The 17,478-nt window shown below is 41.1% G+C and overlaps 1 protein-coding gene across 2 annotated transcripts in view; it reads right to left on the reverse strand.

Annotated features, from left to right (window-relative positions):
• Positions 1-235: 235 nt before the first annotated feature.
• pth1r (parathyroid hormone 1 receptor) overlaps positions 236-17,478 on the reverse strand; it is a 59,582-nt gene continuing 42,339 nt past the window's right edge. Inside the window, exons 6-14 of one of the 2 annotated variants that reach the window (XM_063219319.1) lie at positions 16,719-16,813; positions 10,670-10,856; positions 10,410-10,563; positions 9,656-9,716; positions 9,203-9,269; positions 8,076-8,170; positions 7,181-7,322; positions 6,601-6,642; positions 236-4,634 (exon numbers count right to left, since the gene is read on the reverse strand). In XM_063219319.1, the coding sequence (XP_063075389.1) occupies positions 4,269-4,634; positions 6,601-6,642; positions 7,181-7,322; positions 8,076-8,170; positions 9,203-9,269; positions 9,656-9,716; positions 10,410-10,563; positions 10,670-10,856; positions 16,719-16,813 (1,209 nt within the window). In that variant the 3' untranslated portion in view covers positions 236-4,268. The remainder of the gene's footprint in view (positions 4,635-6,600; positions 6,643-7,180; positions 7,323-8,075; positions 8,171-9,202; positions 9,270-9,655; positions 9,717-10,409; positions 10,564-10,669; positions 10,857-16,718; positions 16,814-17,478) is intronic. The other variant, XM_063219320.1, reaches the window with a different exon arrangement.

Here is a 17,478-nt window from a genome sequence, read left to right on the forward strand (position 1 = left end):
TTTATATAGACATCCCACATTGTTATTGCAATATCACAGTCCAATTCCGATGAGGGAATCAGAGGGTATATATCTGGACTGTGAATCTGTAGGCCTACTCCTTTCCACATGTGAAGGCGTGAATTGGCTTGAGAATCAAACTCCTATGACTAAGATGACCTGCGTGAATGAGAATATGCAATATCACACATTTCGCAAAATTGAAGTAAGTATCTGATATTCAGATTATTTTTCGTTTATTTCATTATTCACAATACAAAAATGTACACTTTATAGGTCAATATATTCTTAAAAAAAACAGACAGTGGACGTAAAATCAAACCACATGGTAGCTAAGCACTACAGTTATTTTTGCAGCATAATGCCTGCTTGCCTGACTTTCACCATATGTTATCATTATTGGCTAATCAACAAGCTAGGGAGAGTTGTGAGAACAGCTTATGCTGTATTTCTTCATACAAACCATACAAAATAAACAATTTATGGAAAAAAGGCAGGAAAATTAATAAGTTTGAACAATGCATGTCAAGTTTCATAATTCCAACATGGACACCTGACAGGTGGTTGATCTTAGTGAAAGATATGTAAGCGCCATCTTTAAGACATTTATGAACTACCATGAATATGACAGTAATTTGTGACAGAAAGTAACTGCTGATAACTGCAAATAAGAGCTTTAAAGTGCTTATATGGCTATTTGTAAAATGTCATGGACAATTCCACTCTTTAACCAGCAGGTTAAGTAAGGTGTAGCCATGAGACATTAGAAGAGCATGACACAGTTAAGGATAATTTGGCAGTGACACACTGTGTTTGAATATTATTGGTAGTGATCTATGGCCCAGAGGTCTGTGAGGCTAACACATTTCTACTGATATGACCTTTTGACCCCAGTTGCTATGCTACAGGGCCAAAGAACCAGCTTGGTAACAGCAACAGTGTACCAACACTCCAGTGAAACTAGGGTTCCAATGGTGACGTCGCCTATGCTGCAGTGGAATATGCTACCACTCATTATAAGCCACAGAGAGAATGGAGGACATTTTTATAAATATCATAAATATGTTTAAAAAAAAACAGTTTACAGAGCATTGCAAATATATTAAAGATGGTAAAGCGATGATAAAGGGAATTTAACAAAACAAAATGCTGTAAAATATTGTTTATGCTAAAAAAATATATGGGACCTTGTTTCTGAAGATTTTGAAGCCATCTATCATAGCTGAAAGAGAGGACCATTTGTTTAATGTCGTCTCTGTTGCTTTGCGACAGTTGTAGCAATAGGACAATTCAAAACACTCAACCAAGAGCCTTCCAAAAGTCTCATAAGCATGTAGAAGCACATCCCTGATTAAAATAACAACAGTAAAAAAACAAAAACAAAATAAAATACTGTCCCTTCATAGTTAAATCACATTACAAAGTGTTTGCAGAACACTGATGCTCATTTAGCTCAATACTAGTATTTGTAAACATTGTGACTTCTGTTACACAAAAATGGAATATTTATACATACATACAAACATACATACATACTTACATACATACATAAGCAGCATAATACTGAACCATATTCAACAGTATGTGAGCTAGTATATTACATTACCTTAAAATTCATGATTAAATTTATATTATGATACTTTGATAAATTATTACAAATTCTTTACACCAAGCATCACAACAGACTGCAATGAAACGACTCATTAACATAGAGAGATGTTTTTGCACATGGAAATTTAAAAGCAGAGCCCTAAGCAGATTCATTAAGACCATTCCTCTGACCCCTTTGGAAACCCAAGCTCGCAATTATGTAGCAATTATGTATGTCCGGAAGTCTTTAAAGTAGCAAAGTCTGTATTTATCCTTGTTAAGCTATTTTCGATGTAACACACTGCCATAGAGAAATACCAAGAATCCTGATCAAAGGGGGGGTCGACGTCCTTCGTGGTGCTGACGTGGCAAAGTTGATATTTGACTTGAATGTTTATTTTCATTTGGAATTAATTACCATGCCAGGGGGATTGAATTCTCCCGACAATTCAAAGGCATCAGACTGGGCGCTGACATCTTAGCTCTCTGAACACTCAGCCCATTGGTCTTTCTAACTGGGGACTTAGTACGTACATTCGTTTCAGAGACAGCTTAACTACCTGTGACAAATGTGTGGAAAAAGAACCACATTGGGCCTCATGCAAGAACCATTTGTACAATCATAGTTGATTCGAAGTGACAGCTGCAACTGTTTAACACAACCCCGCTAAGAAACTACACTACATAACTACATCATATTTTAGATTTTTTTTTCCGTAAATGTATGATTCCTTCAGACGTCGGTGCCTGTAGGATGTCACTAATTTCACTGGATGGCTTTTTCAGTATAACCAGCAGGATTCAGTTGTGTCAGGTTATGTGTGGACATTTATGATCAAATTGCCAAGTGAATATATGTATAGTATTAATGCAATGAATGTACAGCATGTTATGTAAATCTCCTCCTTTAAGCGAACCTTTTTTCAAAAGAACAAAAAAAAACCATAAACAAAACAAAACAAACAAACAAAATCAGTCATAGGCTACACCAGGCATAGCACTTAATAAGTGGTTGCAGGGTGAAATTTCTGATCATTTTTTTTCTCTCTTTTTGAATGTCTGCAATGCTTTTGCTTCTGGTCTAGCCATTCTTGGTCAATTATCGTGTATCCTATTGTTGCAGTGTATGCTCAGTGACTGTCCGCATTGGTTCCACCCCGAGTGTCAGCACGGGGTCATGGTTCTAAGCTGCCTTAATTGCTTTGTGACATCATCGTATCGTAGTAGCCTACAGGTACATCTAATTTCCCATCAAAGATTTGGTGTCTTCAGTGATTCTACCATCAAGTGACAGTGTACATATAAATGACCCCAAACATGTTCATACAATTTCTCTCAATAGAGCTTAATAAAATTCAGAATTTGACTCCTCACCATGATATGTTTGGTATTGTAGCCTAATCTATAATTATACGTTATGCTATGCAGCGGTGCAGAAGAAAATACAAGGGCAGCATTCTGAACTGAAGTGATGTGCATGCCCTAGCACTCTCAAATGACCCTGCCAAAAAGAGAGCATTGTGATAAGACAAGAATATGCAAGAGTCCTTGCATGAGGCCCTTGGACCAAAACTCCAACTCGTCCAGAAATGTGTTCTCCTCAATGAGATAGTTGCCTTTTTTTGCTTAATACATTAACATAGTGGAATGTACAATCACTGACTTGTCTGCACAGATGTGATGTGTCAGAATGTCAGTTTGAGATAACATTGCAGGGAGATTGAAGCAAAATGTGTTTGTATGGTCAACAGTACAGTCAGTGTAAAAATGAATTCCAAAAATGTGTAGCTTCAGTGAACAGTTTTACATGAGAACGTTTTGTCAGCCAAACTGTAATGCAGCAGACATCCATTACATAGTAATGGATAAACACGTTTCATTGTTGGTAATTGGCTCATTTAGGAAAGATGCTGATGACAGTACCATTCAATCGTTAAGATCATCTTTAATCACTTATGGTGACAGGCTGTCGACACAGATAAATACCTTTTGCCGTTTGAGTACACCATCTCTCCCTCTGTCTCGCTCTCTCTCCCTCCCTTGCCTGGATCAAGACTGACTCTCCTCCCACCATGATATTTCTATTTCTAAATACCTGATACAAAATTACAGTAGATTCCCGTAGTTTATGCTTATTCCAGTTCTGCTTCAGAGCAGGCAAGGCCACCGTCCCCACCGCAGGACAGAGGCTGTGTTCGTGTTCGGTGATGGCGTAGGATCAAGGGCAGACACGACAGTGTTCTCCAAGGTCCTTTGTAGTACCCTCTTCTAACTCCCCCCACTCTGACATTTCAGCCTCGGACACCGGCTCTGGCCCCAGTGTCCAGGCTGTCACTATGCATTGCTGGAGACCTTTGGAAGGGGACTGGTGGCGGGTTGTGTGTGTGGACGTGGGCCGTCTGACATCATCACAGAAATTTTGGGATCTCCAGGGTGACAGCATGTTCCAAGTACAACATGCAATTTGAGCTCTTGGCTTTGTTTTCCAAAGTCCATATTTTGTGACTCACAGGACTTGAAACGGGGCAGAAAATCCTACAGCCATCTTCCTGAAAAAACAACACATCTTGGACATGTACATAGCAATGTAAATTATCCTTCATTTGTTTTTGTTTCCTTCTTTTTTTTAAAAAAAGGAGAGAACCCTTTATTTGTGTGCACGTCCTTGCTGCCGCGGTTCACATGACTGTCTCCCGCTCCTCCTCCACGACGGGTGGCGGTTTGTCCTCCACGGCGTGCCGCGTGCCGTTCGAGGGTTCCTCCTCTGGAATGTGTAGCTCCTGTCCTGAGGACGGTATGGAGTTCTCCGACACGGAACCGTTCTTGACGTAGCCCGGGAGGTTCCGGTGGTGGCCGTTGACGGTGACGGGCCCAAGGCGCGTGGTGAGGTGCAGGGTGAGAGGGCCCCGCGCGGTCACGTTCGTGACGCTGGTGTGTGACACCATGGGTCCGTAACTGTACGTGTTACTGCCGCTCCGGGCTTTCCTCTTGAAGTCCAGCGCCAGAGTCCGCCTGCTCCAAGATTTCTTGATTTCGGCCTGCACCTGAAAAAGAAAGCACAGCAGAGAGTTTTTTTTTAATCACAGATGGTACTTAAGTAATGAAAAGACAACAGAGCGCAGTGCCACTTTGAAGTATTTCTAAAACGGCAGAGTCAGAAATACGCTGAACATCAACATTTTAATTAGAATGTATTTCCATTAAGTGGAATTGTTTCAATTATTTGTGCTTCGCGTTGCTGATTTCTTTCTTGTTTCATGTACAGTATGTCAGTATTTTGGCGCCAACCCTAGATGACAAAAAAAGCATTGGAGGGGGGAAGAGACTGAACCGGTATTTTAGTCAACTCCTGAACATAACTGCAGCGGTGTGCTCATGCACAAACAAAGACGTAGATTGCCTCTGGCCTTGTTCATCAATAGATCAATACAGCCCATCCTTATGTATAATGTGTTACAGCAGTGCATGACAAATTGAGCAATGCAAAATAGATTGAGCAGATTGAGCTGGAATTGCATATCGAAAAAAACCAAATAAACAAACAAAGCAAATAAACAAAACAAAGCAAAATTACATGTGTGTTTCATCAGACATCACCTATAGATAGTTTTTCTTTTTCTTTTTTGAGGTGTTCACATAGTTCTTAGTGCATCTGATATACTTCTCTGTCCACCTGAAATGGGGCAACCTATTTGTAGAGTTAAGTCTTTTCCATCCATTTTTTGTGCTTTTGTTTTTCTAATAAAGATTATGAATTAACAGGAGCAAACCATGTTGTATTAAAGTCTCAAAGGTGTATTGGAGTGCTGCCTTAGCTGACTCTGAGTCCCTCACCTCTTACCATTTCATCTGCACCCATATCAATCTGCCTACGCAATCCACACATAGTAGATATCACATTGAGTTTCTGTAATGGCCATAATTATGTACCGTATGAGCTTCATGTACGTACACATTTATCTTGGAATAATACACCTATATATCATTTTTCACTTGAATTATAGTATATATGTATCATTTTGACCTGAGACCCAACAACAATATAAGAAGATTCTACAAAACAGATAAATAACAGAAGACTGGAGTCGTGTCAGAGGCAGTGACCTTCTCGGCATGCCTCCTGCCTTGCCCTATAAACCGTATGCCTTAAGAGCATTGTCAACCTTCTGCTGAGAGTGTGTGGTTGGGCAAGAGCACAGGGCTCCACTGTGTCTGTGTGAGAGAGGAAGGACTGATTATAAGAGGAAGTCCATTCATTCTTCCTCAACTCAGAGCATATTTTACATTTTAAATTCCATTACAGATACATGATACTTGTCTGTTAAAGGGCTTAATTGATTGATTTAAATCCCAAATTAAGTTTTTAACTCCAACTAAATATAACTATTCACATGGCAGCGACTTCCAGCATGCTAATGACAGGGTTCTTCCGCCAAGTGTTTAAATTCCAGCAATTTTAGTGTTTTCTGTAAGTCACACAACAATACTGTGACAAGGAAAGTTTTCAGTTCATTGTTGCTATTTCCACGTGCAGCTTGTGTTATGTGAACAATGTTGCCCTTAATCACTGGATTACGGTTAATTGCTAAAGGCTGGATTCTGTGAGCTGATATGATGGGTTTACTTCTTATTTTCCCAAGTCTACTGTGCTCTAGACTGCACACACACACTGCAAACAGAATCTGCAATAGTCTTTCTGCTTTGTGGTAACTCACATTTAGTTGGAGAAACTCCCTAAGTTGTCTTTTGTTGCTCAGAGACATAAAGAGCCTACTGCAGGATGACAGGGCCAGATCACATTGGTTCATGGACCGCTAGGAATAATTTTAATCTGTCCGCACTACTTAGGCACTGTAAACATGATTTGAAGCTTCATTTATTTCATATTAGTCATGTGTGTGTGTGTGTGTGTGTGTGTGTGTGTGTGTGTGTGTGTGTGTGTGTGTGTGTGTGTGTGTGTGTGTGTGTGTGTGTGTGTGTGTGTGTGTGTGTGTGTGTGTGTGTCCTTACCTCTCCATTGCAGAAGCAATATATGATTGCAACAAAGAATCCCTGAAAGAGAGAGAGAGAAAAACAAATCCTTTGTAAGTCTCTCTTGAATTCAAACACCTTCCCCCACAGCCTTCAAATTAAACCAACTTTGAGATGAAAATATGCAGTGAGGGGAAGTAATCAGTCTGACATATCCCTTGATATTACAGCTTGAAAGCCTATAGCGACCACTAGTCTAAGCATTCAAACAGTTGACTGAACACCTCTGACAGATGAAAGCAGTCTACCCTTTGTCCCAAGAATTAAAAAAAGAATCATATGATGAGACTCACAAGGCCTGATATCAGTGCTTAATGCTTTAACAAACAGGCCTATGCTTTTAAATATTAATTCAGAGGAACCTGTTGAAGGAGCAGCAATATGCGTTGTTCACCAGAATACCAGAACAGTAAAATCAAGTCTACCTTTCTCCTGGATGACTTATGACTAGGACCAGGGACTATGCCATGCAAGGCGTATCGGTAATATACTGTAACATGCTCCTGTTCTGCTTTATTTGCAATGCATGATGATGAATCAATGCCACTTGATGGGTTACCTGGAATGAATTGACGAGCATCTCATAGTGCATCTGTATCTGCCACGGCACTCCAGACACTTCCGTGTAAGGCATGGCCATGAAGATGATGTAGTGAACTCCAAACAGCGGCATGAGAACCAGTGTGGATTTCAACAGTTTCCTGTGTGGGGGGAAAAAAACACAAAAACATAAAACTTTGCCATCATCACTTATAAGATATGATACGATTTGATATTATTGTCAGTTTTCACTGAAATTCATTTTGCGTCCCTGACTGCAACACTCGCTTAAAGGACCAGTTCAGGCAATTTAAATATGCAGTTGTAATGCTCACACTACCCTGGACTTGTCAGTACCTGAGATTTTTTTTTGGTCTTCAACCTTTTCCGAGATCTAGGTAATTGTAATGGGGGCAGCGCTTTGTTTATATTTCAAACATTTTTTTTTTAAATTTATTCCCGAAAACATCCAAAAAGGTTAATCAACATCAGCAAACAACTAGCAAACAGCGGTAACTTTTGGGAAAATATTTGGAGTAGGCCTATGTTAAAAATGTTTTAAAATGTAAACAAACGCTGCCCCCATTAGAATAGCTCATATCTCGGAAAGGGCTGAGCAGAACAATGCAGCATCACCGGGTACTGACAAGTCAAGGCTAGCGTGAGCAATAAAACAGCATATTGACATTGACTTAACTGGTCCTTTAAGACAGGACATACTCATAACTTCACATCACAAGACTATTGCACAACTGACAAAAAACAGAGGACACAGGCCTATATACAGACATACATGCATACATACACATTACATACAACCCACACTTATAAACTCATCACTTATGCTGTAGAAATGCAAGAGAAAAAAAAGATGTGGTGCGTGTTACTATTTTAAAATCTCAAAAGGTTTCAACCTGTATTGCTGTCTGGTGTCACATCTTCCTGCGTTGGTTTCTCTTAATTTGGTTGCCAGGACTCTGACTATGTTTAAAAACAGGACAAAATTGATCTGGAAAAGAAACAGAAAATGAACCACACATGGTCACATTACTTTCAACTCGATCTAAATCTGAGAACTGCTTGGTCATTTTGAAAATTGTTTGAAACTAAGAAATAATGAATCTCACTCAAGGCACAAAAAAACAAGTCCTGATTCAGTTATTGGTCTGCACAGCATACCTGTCAACCATCCCTAATTTCCCGGGAAACTCCCTAATTTTGACTCATTTCCCAATTTCTTCCCGATTTTTAAAAATTTTCCCGGAAATATCCTGGATTTTTCACTTGATCAAAAAACACCGTCGGTCCAGTAATTATACCCACGGCCCTGTCCGACGAGCTGTCACCCTCGAGCTCTGTAGCGCTTGTGCGCCCACTCTTTTCCACAGAAACCATCAGTTCATTAAATGCATTAAACAGCCTCGGAACAGCGAATCATGTGATTAACCTAATCACAACCAACTTATGCGACAAAACAACAAGAAGAAACTCCCTGCGCTCATTTCATTGTTTTGTTTTCATTTGCATTGTTTGCACGCTGTAAAACGTGTGCAGAGGGATTTTAGACGGGACTGTCTGCACACGCGCTGTTGTGAAAAGCAGAGTAAATCCGATCCGTCTCTGTCATCCCGTTTACTGTCAGAATTTGGCCTTCAGAAAATTTCCAGAATTTTGGCTTAAAATATGGGATTTTTCCTGGATTTTGGGAGCTCAAAGTTGACAGGTATGCTGCACATTCATTAACAGTAGCATAGGCCGCATTCAAATTAACCATTAAGCTGACACACACATACAGTACATGCGTCAGCCAGAAATGCCGCTCAATATGTATATGACCACTATCATGGACAGTCAATCAATGACTATCACACAGTAAATCAAACCACTCATACATGCATATAATCTCAAGAACAGGTCAATGATATATTACATAGGTAAATGATATTATTTATCTTTCTATATGGATAAAAGTAATTCACTTCTCTTAGGAAAGGTCACATAAAACTGGAATGATTAAATGGAAACGTGTGTACCTACTTACCACAACAGCTGTTAGTATAGGTATTTGTATAATCCATTTCACATTGCCTGCACTCAAATCCCAACACCTGTGGATGAGATATCTAATTAAAAATTATCCTTCACTCATATTTGGGAAATATGATGCAGTCCAACACAGCACACTCATGGTTATGTGCTGTCATTTTATGCTAACCATTAACACTCATGGCTCCTCGGCTACAACACAGCCTTTCAAAACAGTCATATATAATTGCCTCATGGGCAATCTTGTATATTTCCCTCTGTAAATAAATCGAATCTACCTGAACCATCATTAGTTTGATCAATAATGTTCATTACAACTGTAATCTTGCCATCATCAGCGATACATCGTGCATAATTTTGTTTCATCTTGTAATGCATGCGCGAGAAGATTCATTATTGTAATATGGCACATTTCCAGGCCCAGCCACAGGCTGGCATGTTGACTTACTCTGTGTCTGCTAGGGTGGCTCTGACACTTGCCCACACGGTTACAAACATGGCAGGTACTCCTAAGGAAGACAGTACAAATACAGCATCATGACACTACTGTCATACCAAGGGCTGGAGCAAGACACAATGGACAGATTCCCCAAACACAGCAGTCATTCCTGAATTCACTGTTGATTCTTGTTAAGTTATACAGTATAGCCTAGGATTGACACAAATATACAGTAGGCAAGATCACCAGCATCAAGAGGAAATGTATATTGTTCCAGATATGGTAGAGTACAGTATGTCCTTTGAAGTCAAACATAGACAGTGCGGAGAAGCGGCTCTGCAGCATCCACATTGTATGCGCTGTGCATACAGAACTATTACACACAGTGTGTACAATGCAGGAACTGTAGGACCAAGGGTCAATTACTGATTGCAATCTGCCACGGTGCGATGGCCTCTTGAGCAATTTCATTTCAGCCAGGCTCTATACAAAAAGTACATGGATATATAGCGACAACAGAAAAAAAACACCAAAACAACACAACATGTTGGACATGTGGATGTGCACAGGGACGTTACTTTGAGTAACACAACATGTTGTTTTGAACATGGATCTATTCAGTTCAATAAATCGACAAAAACATCCAGTTAAAACACAACACACAAATAGTTCAATGCGATCCTCAATAACCTGAGGTAAAGCTGAGCACGCAATTGTGCAATAATTGAGCTCAGGCCAAAACAGCAGTTTCACACATACGTACCCCAGCCAATCAGAGTAAATCCCCAGAGGTACTTCCTGTCCGAGAAAAAGGTCATGAAGATGAGGCTGTGTAGGTAGAGGCCCTCCACCAGGATCCAGTAGTAGTTGGTTGCCAGGAAGTACAGAAAGAGCGTCACCGCCACTTTACAGCCAATCTGAGAGCAAGAGCAATGTTCAGAAAACAGATCACACCACATTGATATCCATATTTTAGGACAAAAGAAAGAAACAAATAAAAGGAAATAAATAGCTATTACTCACAAACTGGGTCTTGCTGCCTGGGGGAACCTCCGTAATGGACTTGAGATCTTCCACACTGACCCGCTCCATCTCCCCCAGTACGTCTCCGGAGTACAGGGCCATGTCTTTGACAAAGATGCTGATGGCCCGCAGCATGAAGGACACAAACAGGTGCATGTGGATGTAGTTCCTGGTGCAATGCAGCCGGCTGCAGTAGAGGAAGACAGACAGGGCAACCGAGGAGACAGTTGACATCACTTGACAACCGAGGAGACAGTTGACATCACTTGACAACAACAACACACGCTTGACTTTTTGTGAAACGTTACGGGGGTATAATCACAGCAGTTGTAGAAATACAAAAAACATTTGTTTTTGTTGTTTGTTTGTTTTTTTCGTAATAAATCAGGTTTCAATTAGAACCATAACTGCCAGGCATTAATATGGCTTGAGTAAACAAGCGCAAGCAGAGACGAAAACAAAGAAAATCTCATCATAGCATGAACAGCAGCCGGAGGTTAATCACAACCTCCGCAGACATTTGGAGGTTTGGAGGCTCTGTGTGAAGAAGTCAGTTCCCTTCCTCTACAGTGTTAATTCAACACTCTTAGAGGGTCAAATGTAACACTGTTCTTCCAGTTGTTCCTACTCTCTATCTGTTGACTTAACACTACTGTTTACTGTGCACAGAGAAGCGTGCTACGGCATTCTCACTCACACCCCTTCGCCTGCCCTCTGCTCTGCTTAAAGAACAATACTCATTCTAATTAAAACCACATGAACAGCACACCAACTGTGACGCGATCTTCAAACTTGGGAGCTTGAAAAGCGCAAATATTGAAATGTGAGGGCTCAAAGTGAGCTGTAAAAAGCAAAATTGCAAGCATGTGTTGTTGTGTTGCTGGGAGCCAAAGGCATGCCTATCTCTTCCCACTAGGCTAATTCAGTGGGAACGCTTATTGCGTAAATACCCTTCCTTATCGCGACTGAAGTCCCCGTGAATTGAGCACAATAGTCTTCATTTCCGGGCACTCCGTGCAAAAATGTGCAAAAATGTGCCTACACAAAGAGGTGATTTTCACAGCTGCTTCTATACAGAGCAATTGTGTTTCCGTCACTGCATAGAGAAACAGACAGACAAACAAATGTGCCTCATGAAATGCACAGCACCACTGGGAATAAGAGCCACTTAGTCAAACACTCTGAAATTCATTGAAATGCATGAAAAAAAGGCCCACTGGCCTGTTTGTCTGCTTTGGTCTGCAAGACGTTCCCTCTGGATTGTTTTGGTAAAAAGCGTACTCATTCACATACATAAATGGGCTGAGGATAAAAGGTGGAGAATGTGCTGGTTTTCTGTAATGTCCATGTACGAAGGAATCATATGCTCCTATGAATTTTGTCAGGAGACATCTGGTGTGTATCCGCACTGGTCATAATTTTGAGCTTAAACACAGTGGGTGCTCATATGCCCAAACTGAGACACGAGGGAAGGCAGCGACAGAAGTGGCCTCAGTGGTGTGTTAAATGAAAAAAGGGAAAAGAAAAGAAAAAAAGAAAAGAAAACTTAAAGGAAATCTTCTTGAGTTGTCCAACCGCAGAAACTGCAATGTCCTCCATGACATCATTGATGTATTCACAGACACACAAAAAAGCAACAAGAGAGAGAGAGCGAGAGAGAAAAATTAAGGGCCTTTAATCCATGCCAGCCATAATGATTTAAATAAACAGTGGGTGATACAGTTAAGGGATTATTTACGTTAGGAAATGTGCATGCCAGGTTTAGACTTAACTATCTGAAATTGGCCATCCCCATGTGCAATCGACTGCAATCAGCAGGTCGGCGTGGGCTTCCTGGCAGGTGACGACGTTGATGCGAGCCCCCTCTCTGCACAGCCTCATTAGTTTGCCCGGTTATTTGACCATTCACCCCTTTGGGGGGGAGCGCTGATTTGTGTCCGACATGACGGGGCGTCTGACGCGTGCGTGTACAGTTGCAGTGCAGTGCACCGCCGCCGTCCAGGTCTGAGGCGCGAGTGAGGCAAGAACACTGCGGCTAATGTGTGAAACTCCCTGGACGCTTTGTCGGCTAACGCCTCGGAGCCTGTGTGTGCACCTGAGACCGGGGAGCGAGGGCAAGAACACGCTGAACAGGAGGCATGGCTAAAGTGGCCTGGAAAGGCCGTCGGAACATGGGGGGAAAAGCCACGAGAGGCCTTATTAGACTCATTTCCCTCCGATGGGCTTCCTGGTGCCGTCTGAGGTGCCGTCTTAAAACGTCAGGCCCCGGCAGCGTCTCTGGACCCGAGTCAAGCCGAGTAAAGCGTTTGTCAACAAGTCTTTTTTAGCACGTCCTGACCCTCTATTTAAATAAGCCAGTTGAACAAATATCAGAGGACGTTCGCTGCATTAATTAGCGAGGAAAATGAAACCATTCAGCATGACGCCAAACTTTCCCAATCACACGCATGCATTTGAAAAACTTGACTCTTGGAATATCAAATCCATAAGAAAGACAAACCTATTTTGAGCAGTGCAATAAGCCAGGTTTCTGGCAGAACAATAAGCTCAAAACTGTATTAAGTTCTTTTTGTGGGTATATGACAATAGCATACTAATTGGTATTGGATCAAAGATCTGACGACTAAAGGGAGGAGGTTTGAAGAGTCTTTTGTTGTAGAGTAGAGTGACTTTGTTGATCCCTGGGGGGACATTAAGGACCGTGGGGGAAATTAAGGACAGAATTGTTGTGACAGAAAATGAATAATGCAAATGGGTGACATTTTGTTCGGGCCCTTCTCATTATTGAAGACAAGCATTTGACACAATAGCCATAATGTACTAGTTATATTCTTAAACCATTCCTTATTTTCACCATAAATAAACCTGTACCAGCAATGTTGTTAAAAATGCTTCCCTGTTCAATGAAAATCGATCAATGACTGAACATCTTACCATTGCAACTAAACCTTAGCTTTGCAACTAACCTAACCAAAACCCAACTAAACAATGGTCAAATAATGTAATACATGCTGTAAAATGCTATGCACTCCTACAGTAGACTGCCTTTTACATTTCATCTCTCCAACTACTAGAGATCCTTAGCTTTGCAACTAACCTAACCAAAACCCAACTAAACAATGGTCAAATAATGTAATACATGTTATAAAATGCTATGCACTCCTACAGTAGACTGCCTTTTACTACATTTCATCTCTCCAACTACTAGAGATCCTTAGCTTTGCAACTAACCTAACCAAAACCCAACTAAACAATGGTCAAATAATGTAATACATGCTGTAAAATGCTATGCACTCCTACAGTAGACTGCCTTTTACATTTCATCTCTCCAACTACTAGAGATCCTCGGCTAATAACAGAGTATATAACCACTGTGGGGACCAATGGCTGTAGTCACTGGCAGGAGCCATCAGGTCTGCCACTGCCATGAACTCTCAGGTGTCAGACACAATCAGATCATCACACGTTTCTCACTTTCAAGGTGCCAACATGAAACGACCATCCACCCACCAGATCAATGAGTTACATGAGTCATCATCACACAGGTTCTTCCTTAATCTGTGCACTGCAGTGTACATTGGCAATTGAAGCTGACCGAGGAAAGTAGTCACCACTTACTCTAATATGGGAGGAAATAAACCGTAAATGTCAACAAGGAGGAACATTAGTTATAATCTAGCCTGGGGCCATTTCTCTGTAAAAGTCAAAGGTGCGAAAGGCGAAAGACCTGCTTTGAGCAGATATATCCCACTGACTTTGTACATGCTGTGAAATACACTGAGCAAGGCGCACCACAGGGGGCTTGGGCTGTTCCGTGTAGAATATTTATATGCCTTTTAATTTTTAAGCATCCTAAACTATATGTGTATGCTAGTCACATATATCATTCCCACATGTTCATGAATTAATTTTAACTAATGATTCTGAGAACTCCCACCGCCAATTAAGACCACCACGTTCTGTGGGTTTTCAAGATACTTTTCCTCGTTACTCAAATTAAACACAGAGGAACTGCTCCTCTTACTTATATCACACGTCACATACCCAGTGCCCTCCATAATTATTGGCACCCCTGGTTGAGATGTGTTAAAAGCCTTAAAATAAATTCAGTGTTTATTGCAGAAGAATACTGTCACACTGAAAATTGTAGGAAAATGTAGCCTTCAACTCAAATGAATTGTAAGAAAATAAAAAAATCCCTGACTAAAAAATAATTATTTTTCATTAAATCACCTGTTCCACAATTATTGGCACCCTTAACAATTCCCAGGAAATAAATATAATTGAAGCATTTCTGTCATTTCTACAGTAGTTTACAAAGTTTACCAGAGTATGTAGGAACATTTAATTAGTAATTCATCACTTCCTGTTTCCCTGGGGTATAAATATGACGTAACACCGAGGCCATTTCTCTTATCCACTCTTAAACATGGGAAAGACAAAGGAACACAGCATACAAGTGAGGCAGATGTGCGTCGACCTTCACAGGTCAGGCAGAGGCTACAAGAAGATTGCCACTCAACTGCAGCTGCCCATATCCACTGTGAGAGGAATAATTAAGAAGTTCAAAACAACTGGAACAGTGGTAAACAAGCCTGGACGAGGACCCAAGTTTATTTTGCCACCACGCACAGTGAGGAGGATGGTAAGAGAAATCAAAAGATCTCCAAAGCTCACTGTTACAGAATTACAACAAATGGTAGCATCCTGGGGTCACAAAGTCTCCAAATCAACCATCAGGCGCTGTCTACACGCCAACAAGCTGTTTGGGAGGCATGCACGGAGAAAACCTTTCCTCACTCACAATCATAAACGCAAGCGTCTGGAGTTCGCCAAGCGGTATTGGGGCTTCAACTGGGACCGTGTGCTTTGGTCAGATGAGACCAAGATTGAGCTTTTTGGCAACAAACACTCTAAGTGGGTCTGGCGTACCACGAAAGATGCGCATGCTGAAAAGCACCTCATACCCACTGTGAAGTATGGGGGTGGGTCAGTGATGCTGTGGGGCTGTTTCGCTTCCAAAGGCCCTGGGAACCTTGTTAGGGTGCATGGCATCATGAATGCTTTGAAATACCAGGACATTTTAAATCAAAATCTGTTGCCCTCTGCCCGAAAGCTGAAGCTGGGTCGTCACTGGGTCTTTCAGCAAGACAATGACCCTAAACATATGGCCAAATCTACACAGAAATGGTTCAGCAGACACAAAATCAAGCTCCTCCCATGGCCATCTCAGTCCCCTGACCTCAACCCCATTGAGAACCTGTGGGGTGAGCTGAAGAGGAGAGCACAGAGGAGAGGACCCAGGTCTCTGGATGATTTAGAGAGATTCTGCAAAGAGGAATGGCTGAAGATCCCTCTTTCTGTCTTTTCCCATCTTGTGAAACATTATAGGAGAAGATTAGGTGCTGTTTTGTTGGCAAAAGGGGGTTGTACAAAATATTAACACCAGGGGTGCTAATAATTGTGACACACATTATTTGATGTCAAATAATTATTTCTTTATGTGGGATTTTTTCCCCACTGAATAAATGCACTTGTATTGAAGGTTGGATTTTTCTCTTTTTTTCCATTAAGGTCCCATATTATTTAGAAAAAAAATAAATTAATTGGAAGCTAAAAAACACATCTCAACCAGGGGTGCCAATAATTATGGAGGGCACTGTATTACATCTGATTTCCAACACCGTAAGTATTCAAGACATAGGGCAAAGAATGGAATGGCAAAGTATGCTTTACGATCTACGTCTTTGCTTACAGTAGCATGACCTAGATACAGTAGTCTCAACTCTTTTGCATCCACGGTAATGTTTTGTATTTACGCCCTTTATCAGACTCTTCTGACTGAAGGATGCATAAACAATGTGAAACATTGAGCACCCAAATGCCGATACGGGTCTACTTCCTCTTGAGGATAAAGAAAATCCCAGCTTAATTAAAGCAACACTGCTTTTCACAATCCCTCTGGCTGAGGAAAGTCTCTTTTTAAAGCACCCTGACTGATTAGAGTGATAGAAGTTCACTCTATCTCTTGAGGAATTATGATACTTACCGGAAATACCCCAGGATCACCACCGCTACCATGAGGGATCCCAGAGAGATCGAATAGCCCACGGTGTAAATTAGATACAGTCGATCAAACACCTCCTGTTGGTGGAGACAACACAGACAGAAGACCGGGGTCATTCGGGAAACGTCGTGTTCAGCTCATTGGCATCAATGCATTTACATTAGGGCTGTAACGATATTGGATTGAACCGAGAAATCGCGGTACTCAGAGTCACGATACTGTATTATGATGTGAGGAGGCAGTATCGTGATATACGGCCCTTCAAAGTTTTGTTATCCTTCAGAAAACAACCATATGATACGGTGTGATAGTGCTTCCAAGCTTTAAGTACATTTCAGAAATCGTGGACTGTATTAAAATGAAGGTCAACAATAGTAATACGAACCGAATCATGAGTTGAGTGTATTGTTAAAGCCCTAATTTACATACGGTATGTATTTTTGCGCCAGCCAGAGCAACAGGGTTGATCACAAACTGGGTTTACACAATCAGAACAAGAATATCACAAGACCTATTATGCAGTACACTATGAGTTCACAAGTATGATTGTAGATGAAATCTTTGAAAAAAACAGAAACATTTTTTAAGCACAACTGGCAGCGATTGTGAATATGTCTGAGATGCATACTGAGTGTGGTGTGTGGAGGCTGACATCTGAAATTATATCTGTGGCACAGAGGCAGAGGAAGCAGCTGGATTATGCTCATAAAACTGTTACACATCCAGGCCGTTTTAATTAGAC

The sequence above is a fragment of the Engraulis encrasicolus genome, chromosome 16 (assembly GCF_034702125.1).
Source record: "Engraulis encrasicolus isolate BLACKSEA-1 chromosome 16, IST_EnEncr_1.0, whole genome shotgun sequence".
Taxonomy (NCBI): Eukaryota; Metazoa; Chordata; class Actinopteri; order Clupeiformes; family Engraulidae; genus Engraulis; species Engraulis encrasicolus.